Source organism: Macrobrachium rosenbergii, chromosome 10 (assembly GCF_040412425.1).
Source record: "Macrobrachium rosenbergii isolate ZJJX-2024 chromosome 10, ASM4041242v1, whole genome shotgun sequence".
Classification (NCBI taxonomy): domain Eukaryota; kingdom Metazoa; phylum Arthropoda; class Malacostraca; order Decapoda; family Palaemonidae; genus Macrobrachium; species Macrobrachium rosenbergii.
In genome coordinates, this window is record NC_089750.1 from 32,767,305 (window position 1) to 32,791,817 (window position 24,513).

Consider the following 24,513-nt stretch of genomic DNA (forward strand, 5'->3'; position numbering starts at 1 on the left):
AGTGAACACAGGGGGTAAAAGGAGTCTTTTCCTTGACTGTACATGTATATGTTTGTTTTATATAAATAAATTTTTTATCTAATAATAAGCACTAATTTTCAAATATTAATAAGATTAATAATAATAATATAACTGTGATTACAAAATTCGTATGTGATACGTATATTAAACAAAGACATCTTTCCCTCAAGGGAGAGGGTTGCTGATTAGCGAGTCAAAGGTTTCCTACCAATTCTCTCTCTCTCTCTCTCTCTCTCTCTCTCTCTCTCTCTCTCTCTCTCTCTCTCTCTCTCTCTCATTTGTATAGCGCAACCCACATATTACTGTTTCTCTGTATGTCTTTAACTATAGAGTAGATAATTTTAAATTGATCTAATTTTACCTGTACCATCTACAAACTGTAAATGTACCTTTTTAAAACATAGAGACATAGAGCATTTCAGAACAAAGAGAAAGACACAGAATAAAGATGTTTTTAAAAACGAGGTTGAGAACACTTCTAAAAATAGATCAGTGGAATGGGGAGAGAGAGAAATAGTATACTGATCTTCACAGTCTCCTGTATTTTTATGTCAACCATTTATTTCTTTTTTTTTAAGGGTAATTTATTAAGCTAACTTTTAAATGAAATTACAGTAACTTTAATTTCATTTAAAAGTTAGTTTAATACTGAATTTTCTTCTTTTGATATCTAACGTAAGAATAACTTCTCTCTCTCTCTCTCTCTCTCTCTCTCTCTCTCTCCGTAATAATTCATAAATAATTTAAGTTGATATTTCAGGTAAGGACAATCTCTCTCTCTCTCTCTCTCTCTCTCTCTCTCTCTCTCTCTCTCTCTCTCTTAGCGCTCACACATTTTTACAACTTATTAGTTTATACATCTTTACCTGTACAGTAGATAGTTTAAACTGATCTGATTTTACCTGTACTATCTACGAAGTGTAAATGCGCTAGTGTGGCAAATACGTTCTAAAACATAGAGACATAATAACTAAGAGTTGTACTGTATTAGTCTCCAAATAAAAAAACACTGTTTGTTCATGAAAAAGCATTTCAGAACAAAGAGAAAGAGACGTAGATTAAAGAAATTATTAAAAAGATGTTGAGAAGACTTTTAAAAATAGATCAGTCGGAATGGGAGAGAGACAGAAATTCTCTTCCAACCCTCTATTTTTATGTCAACCATTTATTTCTTTTTTTTTATGGGTAATGTATAAAGCTAACTTTTAAATGAAATTTCAGTAACTTTAATTTCATTTAAAAGTTAGCTTAATGATTTGGGAACATAATTAGGGTCATATTTAGTATTTAAACTAGAAATAAGCATTTATTAGCATTTTTGGAGGCTGTGCCAAACTTACGGGAAAATTCACCTTGCGCGAGGGGTTCTGGAACCTAACCTCACGTTAATTCGGGGTATGAATATACAGTATACTGTAAATGGATTCTGTAAGTGAAGTAAGATTTTATTGATATTTTGCTGTTTTTTCATTTAAGGATACGTATACTGAGAGAGAGGGATAGAGACTGTTTGCCCAGGTGCTACCCTTCCCATGGTCAATATGTCAAGATGATTAAGAGTTAGGCATACATCCCTCCCCCTGAATGGGAGACATCGTAACAGTATAAGATTGGGAAAAAGCAAAGAATTGTTCGAAAACCTTACTTAATTTACTATATTTTCCTTAATGAATTTATATTTTGCCGTGTTTAATGTTAATATTTGAAAATTAGTAAATAATTTTTTTTCTAAATAATGTATTTAGTAAAAAATAACATGAAAATACAGTAATATGAATATTGCTTTATGAAAAAATCTGTGAATTAGTGAATTTTCCGCGATATATTTGGAAATACGTTCCACAGAAAACTGCGATTAACTGAAGGCGCAAATGCTGAACCGCAATATAGTGAGGGTAGACTGTACTCAGATTCCTCCTACCAGTAGGTAAGTCTCCTATGTAAAGAACAAAAGTTTGTATTTGTGTAGGAACAAATAGCAAATTTCGAAAGTAATTTGTGTTTTTCTTAACATACAAACCTGAAGTTCTTTACACAAACAGCTCACCTGAGCCACCCCTCCCTCTGATACTTTGGCTGGAAGGCAAAATTGAGTGCGTACAGACAGGTGGGCAGGGCCTTCTCCCTACCTGTCGATAGTTAACGACCCTTTGATACTCATGCAGTTGAACAGCCATGTACAAGGCCCCAGGGAAGTCGTTGGGGTCCATGTAGGGGTTCTCCAACTTCTTGGTAACTGTATTGAAGGCTACTTGCATATGCCTGTATGAGTGCAGTTATGGAATAACCTCATCATCGTTGTCATCTTCAGCTGCTTTTTTGTCACCAGCAACTGCAGCAGCTATCTTGCTGTCGGAGAGAAGTTTGTAGCCAGGGTTGCCATTGTCATCATCAAGGATACTCTAATGCATTATCATCGGGAATGTTGCTGCCTTCAGTCACAAGTGTAGTAGGGAAGTCATCAACTTCAAACCATTCAGCACACAGTTCCAGGCATGGAGGGTCTATACTGACATCCTTCCAAGCATCTGCGAAGTTGTAGGTGACAGACTTTAGCAAATACTTGTGAAGATTCTCCAGTGTCCATTCCCCCTGTGTATACAAACCTTGCCCCTTCTCCTCCTCTTCCTTCAGTACTACCATCACTCCTCCAGGAACTTCCTTCGGTATAGTAGTTTCATTGCATGAGTAGCACCTTGGTCTGGTCCATTGGTTGAAAGAGTGCAGTCGTGTTAGGAGGCAATTACATGACACTGATACAACCTTCATCACCAACTAACTGGGCTGTGTGAGGATGTGCAGGCGCATTGTTCATGAGAAGCAAAGCCTTTGCCAAGTGTCTAGCAATGCCAAGATGCTGTGTTTGGTAATGAACAGCCTCCCTATAAAAATGTTAGGGAACCAATCAGTTACGATCTTGGCAGTGAACAAAGCCTTCAATGGGAGCCTATCCATCAACCCATGCAGAAAGTGTGGTTGCTTTGCATATCCAACTACCACTGGTTTGCAATGATGCTAACTGGTAGCTTGCACTTGACAAAGCAGAAATACATTGTTTGGAAAGCTTTTGACCAGGTAAGTTCTTTTTCCCTCTCAGCCTAGGTGTTAGTGGGTAAGGAGCTGTAGAATATACCATTTTCATCAATGTTGTGGATTTGCCCTTAAACAAGGCCCTCTTTCCTCATCAAGACACATTTTCTGGTGAAATTCTTCTATTCCCTCAGCATAAGTATCCAAAGCTTTGCAGTGAGTTGTCTTGTTAGAAATCCCGGATCTTTCCTAGATAGTGACCCCCAGCAAAGTTTGGGGGTCATTATCTTTATTATATTTACAGTCTTTTGTTTGTTTTTATGGTAATCCCCAATGGGCTTGTACTAAACACGCTGCAAAGATGGATACATACCAGCTTAAAACCCTTGGGGATGACTGTCTAAGTCTGGGTATTCACGCTCAGGTTTACCAGTCAGTCCACCTGTCAGTTCATCGAAACTGGCGTTAAAACTTATGTGTGGGTGGAGTCAGTCCACTCCCTAGAACTGATGGAATTACCTGAAGTTCTTTCAACCGACTGACAGGTAATCGCACGTGTGGACGGGTAAGCAATGATTTTATGACAGTTCACTGCCCGATCTCACCTGGGAAGGATCTCAGCCGCTCTGACCAGAATATGAATAAACTATGTATAGGCCTAATTAATTTCATTGTTAGACCCTGCAGCACTATTTGTAGACCTTTGTGAGTCCAAATCATATAATTAAAAATAAAGAAATATATTTCCATATGATACAGACAATTTGGTATAGGCCCAGGTCAGTGTCCTACCTTTTTATGAAAGGTGTTACTAGTGAAAGTAGGGTTCATGGTCCATTTCATAAATAACTGAACCAACTCCCAGGTCTAACTTGACCTTATTCATTAATACTGTATGACCTTATTCATTAATACTGTATGAAAATAGACATCTCTCTTTAATAGGCAATATTTAGACCATGCTCTGTTACGCCTTTTTGCTTCTTAACTATTTTTAAGTGAATTGTCGCAGCAGGTATTCTATGTAGCTCCACCTTCTTAACAGCCAGCCAAGTTTCCATCGCTGCCATATAGTGTTGCCACGACAATGGCTAGGCAAGAACTGAGGACGATGATGACCTTGAGTTGATGGTCCGACTGACAGTTCTACTCTTTATGTGTGGACGCTCACCCGTTGAACGGTTGTGGGTGAACTAACAGGTAAACCTGAGCTTGAATACCCAGCCTAAGAAAGATCTGAAGTCCCATGTCAAATTTTGAACTGAAACAGCCAAACTTCAGACACCTTAAAGTCCGCAACATTATGCAAGTCTGTGAACTTCGTAGGTGCATCCTTCAAATACAGGCAGTCCCCGGTTATCGGCGGGGGTTCCACTCTGAGGGTGTGATGATAACCGTAAATCACCGCTAACCGGGGCTTATCGGCACCGAAAAGCTTCGATTTTTGGTTATTGGCGCCTCTGTTAGGTATGTATCGGTGCCAATGCCCAATTATCAGCGCCAATAAGCGGAAATCAGTGATTTTCGGCGCTGGAAATTGCTGATTTTCGTCACTAGACAGGCGTCGTAAAACCTGATCTCCGTTAACCAAGCCCTCTGTTAACCAAGGACTGAACGTAAGCACTACGTGTTTTCATGCCTGCAGCCCTTTGTTGCCAAAACCACATCAAAGTCAGCTGTTCAGTGTCTTCATAACAGCCTTTTACCATGACCTTGTGGGCTTGACTGCTGGCCATCTTCTTACCAAAATCCATTGCGTACTTCTTCAGCTTGTCCTGGGACACTTTGATATCATACAAGGTTGACTGGACAATGCAGTACTCTTCCATGATATGTGATCTAGACCAACCTTGCTCCGTTCTCCCAGCGATTTTGAGTTTCTGTTGAAGGGTCAACACCTTCCTCACAATCTTAGGAAGAGGTAGGGCCATACACCAAATGCACAGCACCACGCATAACACAAGCAGAACCTGCAGTGCTGCAGGTGCTGCAATGAAAGCCACATGCTCAGGAAATTGCATTGCATTTGCACAGCACTCGCAAACAGTTCAAAGAAGCAAATGATCATGCACGAAGAAGGAAAACACTTTGGTACTGAGTACAGTACACTGATACTTCCCAGATGTAGCCAGTTAGCATATGACATATACATGACACTATGTCTATCAGCCATTAAAATTAAAAAATAAAATGACATAAATTTCCCCCAATAGCAAGAAAGCTTACAAAAAAATGAATGCTTGTCCACTTGCACACCTTCTACCATATGCTGGTAAACTGATGATGTATCCATATCAGCCAATAAAAAGCAATGAACAAAGTGACAACTCATGACATGTTAAGTAATGTTATGCTGTTAAGGTAATAGTAATTGTGAAAGTTCACTCTTTCTCATTGATTGATATTCTGTACAGTACCCTTTCATTATAAGTTGAGTTGACTCTGAGTATGAGTGTCGCACATATAACAGTACATGAGAATATTTTATCGCTGTTGATATTTCATCTCTAATTATGTAAAAATATTTAAAATGAGAATTTGTAGATGATGGGAGTGCATGCTATTGATAACCTGTCTCGATGCCATCATCAAAATGAAAATGTTTGTATACTGACGTACCCTATGCACATGATTGCACTTATCTTGTAGGTTACAAAAATAAAATAATGAGAAAATACAGTATAAATAAAAGTGAGGATAGCATAAAATAAATATAAAAAAGAGAAGGAGTGTATGTTATGGGCATCAACATAAGCAATACCTCAGCTCTCTCTCTCTCTCTCTCTCTCTCTCTCTCTCTCTCTCTCTCTCTCTCTCTCTCTATGCCATATCTTTTTTTTTTTTTGCTTTGTGCTTGATGTATTTCATTACAAGTTACAGTACTGTTTTTTTTTTTTCTTTTTTTTGCTTTGTACTTGATGTATTTCATTACAAGTTACAGTACTGTTTTTTTTTTTTGCTTTGTGCTTGATGTATTTCATTACAAGTTATAGTACAGTACTGTACATATCCTTTAATAAAATGCGGAAAAAGCATAAAAGCGAGGTTGAAAGTGTACTCTCAGTGGAATCTGCCCAGCAGTGCTCTTAGTGGCATAATTTTGATGGTCAATTCAACAATAGTAATAGGTAATGCCTCTTACTTATGCTGCTGATGAGCAACCTGTAATGGATATTTTTAAATATTTTTATTTTAAGACATAAAGTCTATAATTAAGTACACCAGTATGATGAAAGCTTTGAAATTACACATCTGAAGAGTAAAACTTGTTTTTGTAATTTCAGTGTATGATTTATTTTAAAATTCAACTCTGAACACCCATTTTTGACAAACTTCGTTGTTATTTTACAGGAATTTCATCAGTCTTTAAATGTGCTGCTGAGTGATGTAGAGCCATACTTGAATGCATGTGATGCTACAAGCGGAGATACACATAGCATTGTGAAGAATATGTATCTTAACATTTGGAATGCAAGCCTAGTTGCTGAAGTGCCATTACAGGCACTGACTCTGCAGCAGTATGCACTGATTTTTTTGCTAGCAACTGGAGCCAGTATAACTAAAGTTTGTGACCAAGCCAAGCGGATCTTATGTAATTATGAGCATGTGAATAAGTCCCTAGGAAATGCAGAGAACTTTTGTGTTATTATTATTAATTGTGTGACTAGGAAACTGAAGATGACTTCCAGTTATAGTGGGAATGTCATATTAGCTATAATACACATAGTTCTGCTGTATGCTAAGTCCTTTGACTATTTGTGGAAAATGTTCTGAGTTCAGTAAAACCACTCGTTTACTTGTTAGTGTACTGGAAGAAGGCTGTGACCAGAATACAGTATTGGCTCTGAAAGTTGGTTTGAAACTAACTGAAGTGGGGATGGCCCTTAAAGTTGGAAAATGCCAAGAGGAAATGATGGGAAAATTCATTCAGTCATGTCGCATGGTCCCTAATGAAACACTCCCAAATAGTGTAATGCTGCTCAGTCTTCTGTACACTGCATACCTTTTTGAAGATAAAAACAAAAAGGATATTATGGTAAGATTTTGCTTTAACTTTAGCAGCGAATGGTTAAATTTTTTATTTCTAAATGTTTTATGCATAAAGCCTTGTGAAATTTTAAGTTAGCAACATTTTTAGGAAGTAGAATAAAAATTATTCATTGAAAGACTTCAGTCATATAATTTTTTTCTTTGTTCAGTGATTCCTTGCATGCATGTTGTGTAATTTTTTCATAATTGCTAATCTGTCCTCATTGTTTGAGCCAGTAGAGTGTGCAAACAACTTGACAGCTTCGTATTCAATTTTGCTGTTATCTTTGCAAAAGTCTTTCAGAAATTTTATTGAGTTCAAATTTTATTTTATTTTTTATAATTTTTTTCTCAACTTTTTTTTTTCTGAAAACCCTAGAAAACAAGTATTGTAATTTTTCTTTACCAAATCAATGTTTGATTTTTAATTTTGTCTCTATTGTGTGATATAATGCTTCTTATTTTTCCAGCATACATTGGGCCCTAATGTTATGGGCAGTATTGTAGATAACATTTTAGCAAGGTGCAATTCTCCATTACCTGAAGATGATGCTCAAAGGGTAAGTATGAATTAGTTTTCGCAAATTTTGTGTTGTATAATGAGCTCTCTGTTAAGAGAAGCTTTTGTTTTCCGTCCTCATTGTTATAGTCCTTTTTATTAATTTGTATTTTTATATAAGTAACTCACCTAGTAATTACTTAGTTAAGAGTTTCTAACTCGACAGCAGCTTCAATTTTGAAATTCGCGGTAGCAATAGTCTTTTGTTTATGTAGGTGACTAACCCCACCCACTTTCTGGGTGAAAGGGAGAAACAACTAAGCCAAGAGCTTCACTTTTGTTTCTGCCGGCTTAACAGCAACACAGTGTTAAGAAGCAGCTTGATTTTGGTTTTCGGCTTGAAATTCTTACCTTTTGGTGATGTATTTTCGGCTCGGTAGTCTTCTGATTTGTATTGCTTGGCTGATTTATATAGTACTTTTCCTGATTTTGACCATTGTTCTCTTAGGAGATTGAATTAATTTTTTTACTCTGTTAGCTAGTAATTATGTCAGATTCTAGCACATTGAGTATTAGGTATTGTAGCAGAGGTTGCAACACTCGCTTGACCGAGGCATGTTACGATTCACGCACCCTATGTACGACATGCAGAAGACAAATTTGTTCAATTGACTTGACTTGTGAGGAATTCTGTGAATGGGACGAAAGAAAGTGGGAGACTTTAACTTCTCACCCATCAAAGTTAGAAAGGGATCGTAAGAGAAAACCAGCTGCTAGAGCTGAGGTTAAATTATCTGCACTAGACGTGACTCAGGAATCTAGTGAGGTTAATATTTCTTCTCTCCCTTCCCCTGCTAAAGTGATTCCTCCTACTTTCAGCCCTCCTCCTGCACCACCGATCTCCGCTCCTGGTTCCCTGGTTCCTGACCCGAATTGCTACGCCAGTCTCAAATCAAAATTTGATAAGAAGTTTGATATTCATGCTAACACAGTGGCATAGTTGGGTGATTCAATGCGTATCCTCATGGACAAATTTAGTGCAAAGTGTTCTAGTGATGTGTTTGTGGAGGCGGTGGCTACCTGACCCACTGACTCTCCTAGGCAAAGGTCACTGCCATACTCCCTCAGCCCCGGGAGGAGGCATACTGGAGGCCCAAGGGAGGTCGATGGGTCTGCCCACGGGTAGTCGCCCCCCTCAGTCGCACCTGTGTTGTCCCGGGTGTCAACCAAAGGCAGCCATTGGAAAGGTGTGTCTAGTGTACATCATCTCCCACCCAATTCGGGGGATTCTAGCCCTTTTCACGGGCGCCAGTGGAGATTCTCGGACAAATCTCATCCGTTGAAAAGGCACGCGCCTCTCAGGGACCAGTCCCCTCAGTCTAAGGGTAAGAGGTTCAGGGAACTATCTGGTAGCCCCGCGGCTGTCGTGCAGCAAATGGGACAGTCCTGAACGTTTTGCTCAACCAGTAGCTACCAGACCATCATCTGTGTCCAGCAAGAGGACTAGTTCTTCAGCCAATTGGGAACCTTCTCGTGATAGTTCACGTTCGTATTTCAAGCGCCCGTCAGGGATCGAGGACACCTCTTTAGTGGCCACGCACCCAGTAGCGACTGAGCGTTCACTAGTAGCTGAGTGCCCAGTAGATAAGAAGCTCCCAGTAGTGCACTCGCATCACTTGACACGGGAGAACCTTTCGGCACCAACTCACTCCCTCTCAGTCGAGCGCCCGGATTGTTTGGCACCTGCTCCTGTTTTGTGGACTTTCTCATCAAAACACCAGTTTTCTTTGCCTCCTCATTCGATTATTGCTTCATCCACTCCCAGTCTGGACCCTTCCTTGGCACCGCTGCAGAAGCAGTTAGACAAAATTTGGGTATCCTGAAGAAGTCGACTTCTTCTTCCTCAGTAACTCCTGAAGATCCCTCATTGTCCCAGGTCTCATCGGAGGAGGAAGATTTAGGACAGGACTCCACCCCATTGGCTTAGCTGCCTTACTGAATTATTTACTTGGTAATTTCCCAGATTTCTTTGCTCTGGCAGCCTCCTCTTCTCTGGCTTCCTCATTTATGATGAGTGACCTACCCGGGGATTCATCGAGACATCCCAGAGTGGTTTTATCTTCATCTAAGAAGGCTATGAGAGAAGTGTATCTCTGGCTCTCGGAGAAAAGATGCCAGGGCAAGGCATGCTTTAGTATTCTGCCTTCCCGCCTTTCGGCCAGGAGATATAGGTCATATGCGACTGGAGAGGCCTCCTCCTTGAGAGTGGCTGCCTCTTCCCAAGGGGACTAATGTGGTCTCATTGATTTGGCCCGTAGGTCGGCTTTTGCTTTGGCAAAGACCATGTTCTCGGCGTTGGAGATTGACCATTTGCTCAAGAACGTGTTCAAAGTGTTTGAAGTGTTTAGTTTTCTAGATTGGTCCAAAGGGGCCTTGGCAAAGAAGATCAGAGATATTGCTGCTGACTGGAGGAGTGTTCTCTCCTGCACCATCAAAGCAATTCGAGATGATTCTTTGGAGATTTCCTCCCTTTATGCTATGGGGATTTTGAAGAAGAGGGAACTGTGGATTTTGTTTGTATCTAAGGGTGTCACTCCATCGTATAAATCAGCTCTTCTCTTCTTGCCCTTGGATAGTACACATCTTTTAATGCAAGCAACTGTAGAAGAAGTGGCTTCTCACCTTCATAAGAAGTCTACACAAGACCTTCTCTCGCAATCTACGAGGCATCCTTTCAAGTCTTCTCCTCTTCAGCCTCAACCCTTTTGAGGCAGCAGACAGAAATCACAGTCAAGACCGCAAGCTTCTGTATGTTTCGCCCCGCGTGCGGCCAAGAGACCCTCCACCAAACCTACAACCCACAAGTGAGTCTTCAGCCCTTCATGTGCCCGTGGGAGCCAGACTCTAACTTTTTTGGGAAAGTTGGAGAATGAAAGGAGCAGATCAATGGGTGATAGAAGTATTAAGGGAAGGGTATTCTATCCCCTTCAAAGAGAAACCTCCCTTATCTAGCTCTTCCGTCAAATTGACAGCATACTCCTTAGGATCAATGAAGTATTTAGCCCTCTCGGAAGAAGTGTCGTCTCTCCTCAAGATGAAGGCGATAGAAGTGGTGGAGAATATCGAGTCCAAGGGTTTTTACAACAGACTTTTTTAATACCAAAAGCCACGGGAGGATGGAGACCGGTACTCGATGTGAGTGCACTGAACTTTTATGTAGCAAAAACTAAGTTTCGTACGGAAACAGTCCAGTCTGTCCTATCATCCATTTGTCTAGGGGATTGGATGATATCTGTCGATATGAGAGACACTTACTTTAACATTCTCATCCAGCAAGACTCAAGGAAGTGTCTGAGATTCGTCTATGGAAATCAAGTTTTTCAGTTTCGAGTGCTATGTTTCGGCCTGTCAACAACACCACAGGCATTCACCCGAGTTCTTGCCCCACTGGCCAGTTGGCTTCACCTCCTGGGAGTGAACATTTCCATATACTTGGATGGTCGGTTAATATGTTCACCCACAAGAGAGAGGTGCATGGAGGACCTTCAAAGGACTTTGCTTTTGACTCAGGATCTAGGTTTGTTGTTGAACCTTCAAAAATCCCAACTGACTCCTTTTCAATAGATTCTATATTTGGGGATGAAGATCGACTCTTAGAATTTTCAGGCTTCTCCCTCACCCCAAAGGATGGAAGCCTGTCTCAAGAAAGTCAACCTTTTCCTTTCCCTACATTTTGCAAGGGAAGTACGCGACAAAGTAATTATGCTTCATTCGGACAACACAACAGCCTTAGCTTATATAAGATTCCAAGGGGGGACTCACTCATTCTCCCTTTGCGAGACTGCTAGGAGTCTCCTTCTTTGGGCAGAGCAGAACCTGAACCCAGCTGTTAGTGCGGTTCATTCAGGGGAAGTGCAGTGTATTGGCAGACGAACTCAGTCGTCGCAAACAAATTCTCCTGGCTGAGTGGACCCTGGACCATCGGGTATGGCGGATTTGTTCACGACACCGAAAAACCACCGCCTTCCCCTGTTGTGCTCACCGTTTCCGGACCCACGAGCCTGGGCTACAGATGTGATGATGCAAAATTGGTCAGGACTGGATGTGTATGCCTTCCCTCTGTTCGGGATGGTGAGGGAGGTTCTGAAGAAGCTCCAGTCGCATCAGAGCACCAGGATGACATTGATAGCTCCCTTCTGGCAAAGAAAGAGTGGTTCCCAGAGCTTCTCGAACTGCTAGTAGACTTCCCAAGCCTTCTTCCAGCAATCCCAAGTCTACTCAGACAACCCCATTACAGGAAATTTTATCAGGACACATCCACTCTGGCCCTGACAGGGTTTCGACTATCCACAGACTCTTGCCAGCGAAAGGCTTTTCAAGAGCTGTGGCAGAAGCTATTTCTAAATGTAGACAACATTCTACTAACAAAGTCTACCAGGCAAAGTGGGCAGTATGTAGACTTTGGTGTAAGAAGAATACATCTCTTCTTCTAAAACCACTATAACTCAACTGGCGGACTTTCGTCTTTACTTGAGATCTACCAGGGGCCTTTCTTCATCTACGATAAAAGGATACAGAGCTATGCTTAGCTCAGTCTTTAGACACAGAGGTTTAGACATTTCTTCCAACCAGGATATCTCAGATCTTATTAAGTCTTTCAGCATGTTCAAGGTTGACAAGGAGGAGGTATGCCCTTGGTCACTAGATGTAGTCCTTAAGTGGCTATCTTACTCATGGTTTGAACCCATGAGTTCATCATCGTTGAAGGATCTGACTAAGAAGACTATTTTTCTGGTTGCTCTAGTCACTGCAAGAAGAGTGAGCAAACAGCATGCAATAGACAGAAGGATAGGTTTTTCTCAAGGTGATGCTGTCTGTTCCCTTACCCTTGGCTTCTTGGCGAAAAACAAGAATCCTTCGCAGCCATGGCCTCGTTCTCTTGCTATTAAAGGTTTATTGAACATCCTGGGTCCAGAGGAAGAGGAGAGAAGTCTTTGCCCAGCAAGAGCGCTTAAATATTACATCAAGAGGACAGAGAAGATTAGAGGCCCAGCAAGGAATCTTTGGTGTTCGATTAAGAACCCGTCCAGACCTATGTCTAAAAACACTTTATCTTTTTTTTGTAAGAGACCTGATCCTCGAAGCGCACACTCAAATCAGAGAGAACGTTCTGCTTGGGTTTAAGGTTAGAGCTCATGACGTGAGAGCAGTGGCTACATCAGTTGCTTTTAAGCATAATCTCTCTCTCACTTCGATCTTATAGACTGCATTCTGGCAATGTAGGTCTGTTTTCGCTATGCATTATTTGCAAGACGTGGAGGTGACATACGAAGATTGCAGTACACTTGGACCATTGTCTGTGGCTGGCGTAGTGTTCGGGAAGGGAATGTAGGAAGCAACACTTCCTCCTTTTTTCTTCGCCTTGACAAGTTGTTGAGTTCATGGGGAGCCTGGAGGGTACAAGGTACCTAGTGTGCCTTGGGCAGGGGCATTTTATTGTTGGCTTTGTTAATGATCAGAGATTCCTTTGTTGCAAAGGTTACTTCATGCTTCTTTAGCAATTGGAGTACTCCTCCGCTATGAAGTCACTCACTTCAGTAGAGGCGTCCCTGACTATACCACCACGCCGCTACTCGCTTGAGATGAGCACCAACCAAAGGCAGTATCTACCTGCGCAGCTCTCTTACCAGATAAGAAACAACAAGCATTGTTTCAACGCTAGGCCTATTTATTGTTCTCATTTCATTATCATTATTAATGTTTAGAGTATAAGATGTCCATGAATCCCACCTCCTTCAATGTTGATTCAGCTAAGTAATTACTGGGTAAGTTACTAATATAAAAATGACATTTTTATAATAAAGTTTTATATATACTTGCCCAGTAATTACAAATGGAGCCCGCCCTCCTCCCCTCACATGGACTTTAGAGCATAAACAAAAGTGAAGCTCTTGGCTTAGTTGTTTCTCCCTTTCACCCCGAAAGTGGGTGGGGTTAGTCACCTACATAAACAAAAGACTGTCGCTACCACGAATTTCAAAATTAAAGCTGCTGTCGAGTTAAATTCTTAGCTAAGTAATCACTGGGTAAGTATATATAAAACTTTATTTTATTATAAAAATGTCATATTTATTTGTTTTTATTTTGAATGCTGATTGCTCTACAGGCAGTCTCTGGTTAACGGAGGGCTCGGTTAACGGCGATCCGGTTTTACAGCACCTGTCTAGCGACAAAAATCGGCAATTTTCAGTGCCGAAAATTGTCGATTTCCACTTATCGGCACCGATAATTGGATATTGGTGCCAATACATACTTAACAGAGGCGTCAGTAACGAAAATTGCGTTTTTTGGCGCCGATAAGCCTCAAAATTCGCTGAAAAAGCGCGAAAATAGCTGATTTTCGGTTATTATCACACCCTCAGGACGGAACCCCTGCGATAACTGAGGACTGCCTGTATTGGTGCAAAGATATAAGCTAATTTTAACAGTAGTTAAGTATCCAGATACTAATAATTACTTGAATTAATAACTATCTTTTTTTATATAATTTAAAGAATATATATTCATATTTTATTCTGCAAAAAACAGATAATCTGTAAAAATAAATTCTTTGCATTTCAGAAGCTTTAGATTTTTTCGGTTAGACCTATAGATCATTACCGCAACATACAGACAGTTTGAACATAACCTTTAGTAATGCAATACACTCCCTGAACACCTAAATTAGCCCTGGTCACTGACCATAATTTTACCCACAAAGTGGTTAATTAACTGTCAGCGTTGCCAGTGCTACAGGAAAAATCTTGTCAAATGAGTTACCTGAGGCACCGTTGACAACACTGCTACAAATACTGGCTGACAGAGGCCGACATCCCCAATTGTTATTTGTTCGCCATGCTGTGTGGGTGTATCCCAAATCACGCAAACTTTTGGTCATTTAGCCTGACCCCCATTTAAAGAATTTGGACATCAGATTACAATTTTGGATTGTTTTCAACACCTTTTCTCCTGGATTTATACCTTATTGACTGGATTTGGAACTTCTCTCCTGGTTTTAACTTTGGTTTGGTACTTTGGACTCGATTGGACAAGTCAGACAAGAAGATGTCGCCGTCTGCTAGCACAGCTGCTTCTACTTCTTTTACATCTTCGACGACCGAGGCTTCTACTGCTGGAAATGCTGCCACTCATCGGTCCTGCATGTCCTGCAAGCGTAGGATGAGTACCCTCAAAGACAGTTGACATTCTGATTGTATTTTATGTAGGAAGGTTCAGTGTAGTATCAGTCAGAGATGTGACGAGTATAGGTCTTGGTCAGTAGATCAAATGGAAGATTATTTGAAACAGAAAATCCTTTGCCTTGAAGAGTAAGCGTAGGTCAGGATCAGCTGTAAGGTTTCAATCAGTAGATAAGGAAGCATTAGATTCAGAGGTAGTCAAGAAGTTAGGGGACAGTTTATCATCCAGTATGTCTAGCCTATTTCTAGCCTGATGAGTAAGTTAACAAAGAATAGAGATAGTGATAGTAGTAGCTTAATTGTTTCTAATCGTTCTTTTTCAGCCCCCCTGCCTGTTCCAGAACCAGCCCTAATGGGTGCCGGGGGTCATGGAGAACCGCAAGCCTCAAAGGCAGGTTCTGCCAGTTCCCTCGGCGTGGAGCAGGCAGTGTTGGCAGAAGATTCTCCCCTTTCCACTCAAGGTGTAAGTTGTGAGGCTGAGGTAGAGTTAGGTAAGACACAGACGATCAGGGAAAATAGGTTAGGAAGTGTTCAGGAAGAGAAGTGGAAGGTGCAGTCTTCTTCGGGTTTGGGTTTGGTTGGGGCTTCTAGTGTGACGACTTCGTCTTCGACCCATCTTCAGTTTTATTTCCTGCTCAGAGTTTACAACAAAGGGTTTCTAAGTCTGTGGTTCATTGTTTGGATGTGGTTTTGGGTTTGTTGGGTTCTGTAGTGTCGGAGAATGCTCCTTCGTCCTCGAAGGTTCCTTTTCCTTCAGTGGATGAGTTTGGTTCGTCTTGCGGTGGTGGTAATTCTGGTGATAGGGTTTTCAGTTTGGCTGCAGAATTGTTGGGTTTGTCACAGGGTTATAGATTACTAGTTAGGCAATGTTTTCAATTTTGGGTTTTCCAATATTCACGATCATGTCTTTAAGAATTTTCTTGAGTTTGCTAGTGATGTCTGTCAAGATTATCAAGGGGAACAGAGTCGGTCTAGTTTTCTTTCTCAAAAAAAAAAAAAAAAAAAAAACTATGGCCTCTTCTGCTGCTTCTGAGTGTCCCCCCCGACTTCTTCTAAGCCTTCTTCCAATGTCTTTACACAATCTTCTTTATCGGGACTCTCTTTGGAGTCTTCTCTCGCTCATCCTGTTTTCTTTGCCATTTAGTCAGCAGAGCAAAGAATTTTCATTGGTGCAATCTTGTAATGTTGGAGTTTTCAGCGGCTCCTTCTCTCTCTTCATGGTTGAGGTAAGGTGTACAACCAGCAGATTTACATTAAATGTAAATCTGAACTGGATATTACGATCTCTGAATTGTGGGAGTGAGATGATGGCAGGCGCATGCGCCAAGCTGCTAGATGTTGTCACACGTATTTTAACAAACACGAATTTTCAAGCTACACTTCACTAACACAGGAATTGTACACTTCCTCTGCTGTAACTGTTTTTCAAACAACACATTTAGCTAACTGTTCACATCTAACACATGCGATAGATCCCTGGCAAAGCACTTCCTAATTCCTAAATATCAGTCTTGTGGCATCACAACACTGCTGCTATTCTTCTCACGATGCAAAATTTTGCGGGCAGTTATTCCGCGTCGCTAAATTAAGAACTTTTTTTGCGCTCTTGCCTTCTTTGGCAGGGCTGTCTTCTTTAGCACCTTACACGGGTCCTGTAGTTTTCTCAGGCTTCTGGTCTAGATGCTTCACAGGCAGTTGCGGAGTCTTCCGCAACTCCATATTTTCTTCCTTTACTGGGTTAAAAACATATTGTGTCCACCGCAGTTCTTGCGGATGTTATGGTGTTTGGCGTTTCGTCTGCGTTATTGTTGAGTGTATCAGTACCGACGGTGTCCTCAGCCTCTCCTTTTCACTAGAGTAGCTGGTAATTTTCCTTCCTTGGTCCCCATTGGTTCCTGAGCTCATAGCTTGTCCTGAGAAACACCTTTGAGTACTGGACCAGTTGGTGTGTTCTCCACCTGTCCAATGTCGGCAGTAGGTGCTCCGGTGGTTATTCTGAGTGTGACTGCTTTCTTTTCTCTCCTTCTTCTACTTCTTTCTCAACTTTTCCTGCAGCTATTTCTGTTCCTCCTAAGGTGTTCAATGTGGGTTCGGCTTTGGCTCCGGGTCATCAGGGAGTTCATCCTCCCTCTCCCTCAATCAGTGTGACTTCAGCTCTGGATACCTGTCCTGGTGTGGGCGTTGGTTCATCTGGCGTTGGGTGGATCAGGTATTGTGGCCTCTCTGCTCGCAGGGGTCGGCGTTTGTCACCCAGATGTTACGTCGTTGTCGCTGGGTGGTGCGGGGTTTGCGTAGTCGAGTGCATCCGACTCGAGTTTTGTCATCGGCTTTAGTTGGTACAGGGTTTGCTCAACCGGGTTACGGTTGGCTCAGGTATGTCAGGTGTTGGTCTCGCACATCCTGGTGTAGCAAGTTCCAGGTTATTGGGTGCAGCTCTTGCGTGTGGTCAGTCTCTTTTCCTGTCCCAGTTCGGTCAGACCAGTCTAACAGAGAATGCTCTTTTGAAGAAGAGGAGCCAGTACCAGATATAGGTTTTTTTTCTCCGGCGAATGAAAGCGAGTATAAGCAGATGGTGGACTTTATCCATTCTCTCTGTTCGTAGTCCAGGCTCCTGAGAAACCTACACAACAAAACCAAGCAATGTTTGAATTGTATGCAACTAAACCAGTAGTCTCCCAAACATCAAGTAAACTGATCTGGTTTGGCTGAGTCGGCCAGATGTTGAGGGAGGCGGACTCTAGGTTATCTCTTATCGGGTCGGGTAGACAGGATTCAACCTTGCTTCCTAATCGGAAGGGGTTCTATAGGGTAGCGGGTAACTCTTCTGTCGGCATCAGAGTTCCTCTCAACAAATCTGTTGAGGCTCTTCTCTCTCGGGTTCCTTCGTCGAATCGTTTGGTAGTGGTTACATCTCGTGAGGCTTGTATTTTGGAGGACACTTTTTGCAGCCGGTCTGAGGCCATGTCCCACTCTTTGTGGATGTTGTCTGGGTTGATGGGGGTTTCTCAGACAAGTTGGATATACTCCCTCCGATCCTGTACTGTTTGACAACCTCACCACGACGGTTTCGATGGGGTTAGCATACCAGACTAACATTTCGGCTGGCTGTACAACGTTCTTTGACAAGAAGAGGAGGGACTTCTTGTTAAATCTTCTTCCATCTCACTATCCAGACATACATAAGAGGGTTCTGTTGAGGGCACCTTTTTGCACTCTGCAACAGTCTTTTTAGAGAGGAGGGTGTCTCCTCCATGGTCAATTTCATGTCGTCGTCGTCAGCAGTAGTGTCACAGGAGGCTATGATTCTTGTGGCTGCTCAGGGTTCAGGTGACATGGCTAGTATGACGAACTTTGTAGCTTCTAACTCATGTCTCCGGTGTTGGTAATTATGCATCGTCTAGAGGAGCTAGTAAGGGTGAGGGACTTCTTATTGAATCTATGCAAAATACTAGGAATTCGTCTAATCTTTGCCAAGAGTTGCCTGGTCCCAACACAATCTATAACCTTTCAGGGATGAGGATTCTCTCTCTTCCTTTGAGTTTTTTTTCCCCAACCCTGGAGAGGATCCAGTCGGTCCTTCAGGAAGTAGAGGTGTTCCTGTCCAGCAGGGAACAGCCGGTACCAGTTTGGAGAAGTCTCTTAGGGAGAATGTCTTCTCTCTCTCTCTCTTTTAAATCCTGGGTCTCATCTCCGGATACATTTCTCTTCAGGTATGTCTCAGGAATCGCTGGGACTTCCACAATGAGAACGCAGTTATGGTCTGGAGCAATTCTTGCCTGTCAGATCTTCTGTGGTGTTCAGAAGAAGTGCTTTTGACACCCAGAAGGTCTATTGATTCCCCTCTTCCCGACGTTCATCTGTACTCAGATGCCCCAGATCAAGGTTGGGGAGCAACCTTGGAGAAAACCCAGGCTTCGGGCCTCTAGAGGGATCGGGAACAAGAGGAGTCAATGATCTTTGGGGACTCAGGGCTGTAAAGGTGTTTTTTTTTAGTCCTAGTGCGCAACAGAGTAGTGGTGTTTTGCGACAACGTAACTCCATGTCGTATCTGAAAAACTCGGGGGGGATCAAGATCAACAGAACTCAATACTATAACACATAGAATGGAAAGTGTCTCTTCTTCCCCAACTTGTATCGAGGAGTCTCAACGTACTGGCCAACTCAAGTTGCTCCAGTCAGGTATTGGGAGGGATAGAGGACCTTGGCTCAGGAAGTAGTATGTCAGGTTACCTGGAAGTGGCAAGCATCTGTGGACTTTTTCGCTGTGAGATTAAACCATTGTCTTCCAGTTTATTTCTCACCAGTGGTGGACCACATGTCGGTAGGCACCGTTGCGACGTTACAAAATTGGAATCACATGCAGGTGTATGCTCTCTGCCATTCAGTCTCATTCATCAGGTAATCAGGAAATTGCAGGAGAGTGTCAATACGTGTATGACTCTGATAGCTCCTTGTTGGCCCTACGCCCTTGGTTTTTGGAACTCCTAAGCGCCTTACCGGAGTTCCAATGTTCCTTCCCATGCAGAAGATCTCAGATAACCGCTTTTTCATCATTATCATCCAAACCCTCGCTTGCTGAACCTAGTTGCAAAGCAACTGCCGAGCGACCAGCTAGACAGACGGCTGTGTCTAGACAGCTTTCTTTCAGCTTGAGAAAGTCAACCCGTAAGCTTTACTAGGTCAGCTGGACAATGTATAGAAGTTGGTGTCGTAAGGAAGGTCATTCCATCTGCAGACCTTCCTTAGCCAAAATAGCTGATTTTCTTTTATTCCTTCGGAAAGTCAAGGTTCTTTTGTATTCGGCAATTGCTGGCTACCGCTCAACACTTAGCAGTACATGTAGTTTCCATCTTCCCAAAAATTTCTAGTAGTAAGATTATCCATGATTTATTACTTTCCTTTAAGTTTAAACGTCCTGTCTTGCCGACTCGGGCTCCTCCATGGGGTTTGTCAGAAGTTCTGATGTTAAGACAACTGATTAAGAAGGTGTTTTTTGCTTATGGCTTTAACTACAGCTTGAAAGGTGGGTGAGCTTCAGGCAGTTTCTGGGCTGGTTTCCTAGGCGGGAAATGATATGTATTGGTCTCTTCTTCCGGAATTCGTGGCAAGGTCAGAGTCAGAGGTTAACCCTCTGCCTCATTTGTTTAGGGTTCTTTTACCGACGATCCAGCGGAGATGTCCTTATGTCTGGTGCGAGCATTAAAAGTCTATTTATCAAAGGTTGAGGATCTCCGTCAGGTCCGCGTACACTTCTTGTCTCTGTGCGGAATCCTTCCTGTCCGCTGAGGGAGATGATTTCCCAGGCTTCTCAGGGTTCTTCTTCGTCGTCTTCAAGCTCTGTATTACCCCGAGCGTACAGTATTCCGAGTATGGCCACTTCATCTTCCTTTCTTAGGAATTATTCAGTGTCTTCCATTCTGGAGGCGGCTACTTGGAAGCCCGTCTCAATGTTTACTTCCCTTTGCCTCGTCGGAGGGTTATTTTCTTAGTCCGTGCGTAGCAGCTAACACTATTAGCAAGGGTGCGTTCATTTAGTGCGGAAGTTCTTAGATTAACCAGATAGAGGAATTCCTTTTAGTCTTTAGAATCTTAGGCAACAGTAATAATATAATCACATAAACTTAGGTTTAGTACATTGTTAAGTATCTTAGTCTTTGATAATTTCCCCACAAGAGTCCAAGGAGATTCTCTAGTAGGCTAGGTTCTTTCATCGCCGCTGAGATACTTCTTCGCTTGTCGATTGTCGGGCTAAGCTTATCCAGAGGATCAGCGGCTCGGCACAGTGCTTCATTCCCCTCCATACATGAGAGGCTCTGAATAGCCACATGGGAGGTTCATCGTACACGAGAAGTTCTGAAGAGCCACATGGGAGGTTGACGGACCGAGATAGTACTGACCTGACTGACCATCAAAGTACTCCCCGGCATGTCTCTTCACTGAGAGTGTTGATTGATATGGTGAGTGTATGACTAAACAGATATCCTATGCAGAGCAGATCAGTGAGCTACCATCTCTGCGGTTGTAAAAAGGGGACATGCCACAACCTAGGTGGGTCTCCCCCAGTATGTCTCATCACAGAAAGCATTGATTGATATGGTGACATACATTTACACATAGTAGGTTGATAATGAGTTACCTGCTTATTCTCCGTTGACAGGTCGGGCTGAATTAGATTGATCCCACCTCCATTAAAATTTTGTTAATCGGGCTAATTCAGGTGTTCAGGGAGTGTATTGCAATATGAAGTTTTCATAATAAAACTAATATTGTAATACTTACCTGAACACCTGAATGATTCCCACCCTCCTCCCCACTTCAGTTTTTGATAGTGAGTGACTCAGTTGTGGATGTCGGCCTCTGTCGGCCGGTATTTGCAGCAGCATTGTCAACAGTACCTCAGGTAACTCATTTGACAAGATTTTTCCTGTAGCGTTGGTAACACTGACAGTTAATTACTCACTTTGTGGGTAAAATTGTGGGGATATAGTTCATGCTGGTCTGGTCACTGACCAGGGCTAATTCAGGTGTTCAGGTAAGTATTACGATATTAATTTTATTATGAAAACTTCATGTTTCTGACTTGAAAATTTTGTTATGACTGTTGCACCTATTAGAACTACTGTCATATGCTGTAGAGGTAGTTACAGTGGCCACTTTTGAGTAGTAAGTAGTGTGCGCTGACACTGACAGTACTGCCAACCTCATTGCACCTTGCTTTCAGCTAAGCAGTGCACAAAAAATTAATTTCATGAAAATTACAGATGATACCAGTGCATAAAAGAAATCATATCTATACAGTTGGCCCCTGGTATTCACGGGGGATGTTTACCACAACCCCCCGCCAATAGCTCAATCCGCGAATACTTAAAACTCCTCAAAAAATGCTTAGAACTGCCTATTTTGATAGTTCAAACACAAAAAACTCTAAAAATGCTTATACCTGAGTATTTTAATAGTTTTGACACAAAAAGTGCATTTAGTCATGAAAATGACATGAAAATACAGTAATTAGTGAATATTTCTCAGTGAAAAATACGGTGAATAGGTAAATTTTCCACAAATAATGTGTATAAATGTTCCATAGAGAAATCCATGAATAAGTGAGTCCGCGAATCGGGAACCGCAAATTTTTGGGGGGGTGTCGACTGTATATCCATAGGGGAAATAATGTTAGTTGTAAATTCACATATTTATTGACATGTATGACATTGAAATGAAAAAAAAAAAAGTTTAACCCTGCTTGGTAACCACATGACATTTTACAGTGCATCTGAAGTTTTGGATGATACCAAAAGAATTATGTTGCATTACAGTTGAGCATGACTGGACAACATTATGCTTCACTTGCCTTTGCCTAAACTGGTTTTGGAGCCCTCTTCCCCTCATGAGAAGCCACCTGTTCCCCCAGCTCTGAAGCCTAAGTAAGGACAGTAAGGCAAAGCCTTTGACATGGAGATTTAGCAGAAACCTTGCAAGACTGCTGTTGCAGTAGAAATCATAGAGAAACCTGAGATGGAAGAGATTTCTCAACAATTGGGTCTCCCTACTGTGAACACTGCTGCAGAGATCCTTGTAAGTATGTTGGCTGAGGATCTAGTTGTAACTGTGACAAGGCTCTTTATCCTCTCTGATGCCTGAATGTCATTTTTATATGATAATTGGTTGCTCCACACAGGCCCAATAACTATCTCAAGAAATTGAGGTTCTTATCAAAAACATTTTTTCCATGCAGGCTCTCCCTTTGTCCTTTACCTTAGCTAAGCAATCAGCTGCTGAGGATGTCCTTCTCCCTGATACGTGTCGTCCTGAACATATTTTTACAGAATTTGCATTTCGCTCCAGGGATGGTAAGAAAATTCTGGATAATCTTGATAGCTGGTGTGGATAAGATCCTGATGGTTTCTTCCCATTGTTTTTTAAAAAAAAAGTTTTTAGTGTGTTGCCTCAGAAGATTAATAGATTCTATAGATTTTTATGTCAACATAGTATCGTTGTGGATGAGTGCAAGCTTAGTAATACAGTGCCTGTTCCAAAGAGTGGCATATCTGCAGACTGCAGCAACTTCAGGCTAATCTCTATTCTCCCTGTCCTCTCCAAAGTTGCTGAAAAACTTATTTTTAAGCCACTATATAGGTATATATGGAATCTAAAGGGTTGTAAGCTGATAGTCAACGTGCATATAGAAAGCAGTTAGGGACCTGCGATGCTCTGCTAGATTTGAAATGCCATTTGCAAGAGAGATTTTAGTGCTGCTTTCAGTTTAGTAAATCACCAGACATTTATAAACTTAGGAATCATGGAATGTGTGGATGATTTAGGATTACTTCAAGATTTCCTTACTGGTAGGCATCAGCGAGTTGCTGTTGACAGGATCTTTAGTGAACCAAGACCTATTGTGTCTGGAATTCTACAGGGTAGTGTTCTTGGTCCACTGTTATTTGTATTGTATACAAGTGATATGGTTGTTGGCCTGGAAAAAAGGTTAAGTATGCTGATGATGTAACACTTGTGGGTGTAGTAGTAAAGTCTCCACTTATGAGAAATGAAGCTACCCTCAGCCTCAATCGTGACATGGACCAGATTAGTGGATGGTGTAGTCAGTGGGGTATGAGGCTGAATTCCAGTAAAACAAAAACACCATTGATTAGCAGATCTTGTACATATTTCACATCCCATCTTCCCCTTCAGGTGGATGGAACTTTGCTGAATGAGTCTGAAGCTTTAACTCTTCTAGGTGTAACCTCTGACTCATCTGACTTTTGAGAAACATCTAATGGAAGTTTAATCAAATGCCACACAAAAGTTAGGTATTGTTCATAAGGCCTCATATGTCTGTAGCAGTAATAAAATCAGTGCAACATGTTTTAGGTCGTTTGTGCTTCTTTTACTAGAACACCGGTATTCCCCTCTTACCAGCAGCATTGGTGCATTTCGATGTTAAAGCTCTTGGCTAGCGACGTTGTTAACCCTTAAACGCCGAGCCTCTATTTACAAAAGTGTCTGCCATATGCCGGCAGCGTTTGGGAGTTAGCGCCGAAGCGGAAAAAAAGTTTTTTTCAAAAAATCACAGCACGCTTAGTTTTTAAGATTAAGAGTTCATTTTTGGCTCCTTTTTTGTCATTGCCTGAAGTTTAATATGCAACCATCAGAAATGAAAAAAATATCCTTATCATATATAAATATTGAAATATATGAGAGCGCAAAAAAAAATTTTGTATATAATTGTATACAAATCACGCTATGAGCAAAGCGGTTAAAGCTAATGAGTTTTTTTTTGTTGTTGTATTGTACACTAAATTGCGATGATTTTGGTATATAATAAATTGTAAAACGATCAAAGCAACACAGAAAATATTATCACAAAATTATGCATGAATTCGTAACGAGCGAACATAAAAAAAGTTTTTTTCAAAAATTCACCATAAGTCGAAATATTGTGCTAGAGATTTCCTGTTTGTTGCAAAATGAAGTTAATTGATTGAATATTACTAGACTGTAAGTGTTTTAGTTTACAATTGCAGTTTTTGACCATTTCGGTCGAGTTAAAGTTGACTGAAGGTCGAATTTTTTCTATTTATCGTGATTTATATGAAAATATTTCAAAACTGATAAAAGCTTCAACCATGAGTTATTTTTTATTGTATTCTACATGAAGTTGCGCACATTTTCATATATAAAACTTTATGTAACGGCTAT

General features: G+C 41.4%; 1 protein-coding gene across 1 annotated transcript in view; it reads left to right on the plus strand.

Moving 5' to 3' along the window:
* The window catches only part of LOC136842587 (uncharacterized), a 441,719-nt gene that overhangs the window by 117,786 nt on the left and 299,420 nt on the right, over positions 1-24,513 (plus strand). Inside the window, 3 exon segments of the mRNA XM_067110134.1 lie at positions 6,403-6,810; positions 6,812-7,087; positions 7,551-7,640. Coding sequence (XP_066966235.1) covers positions 6,403-6,810; positions 6,812-7,087; positions 7,551-7,640 — 774 coding nt within the window.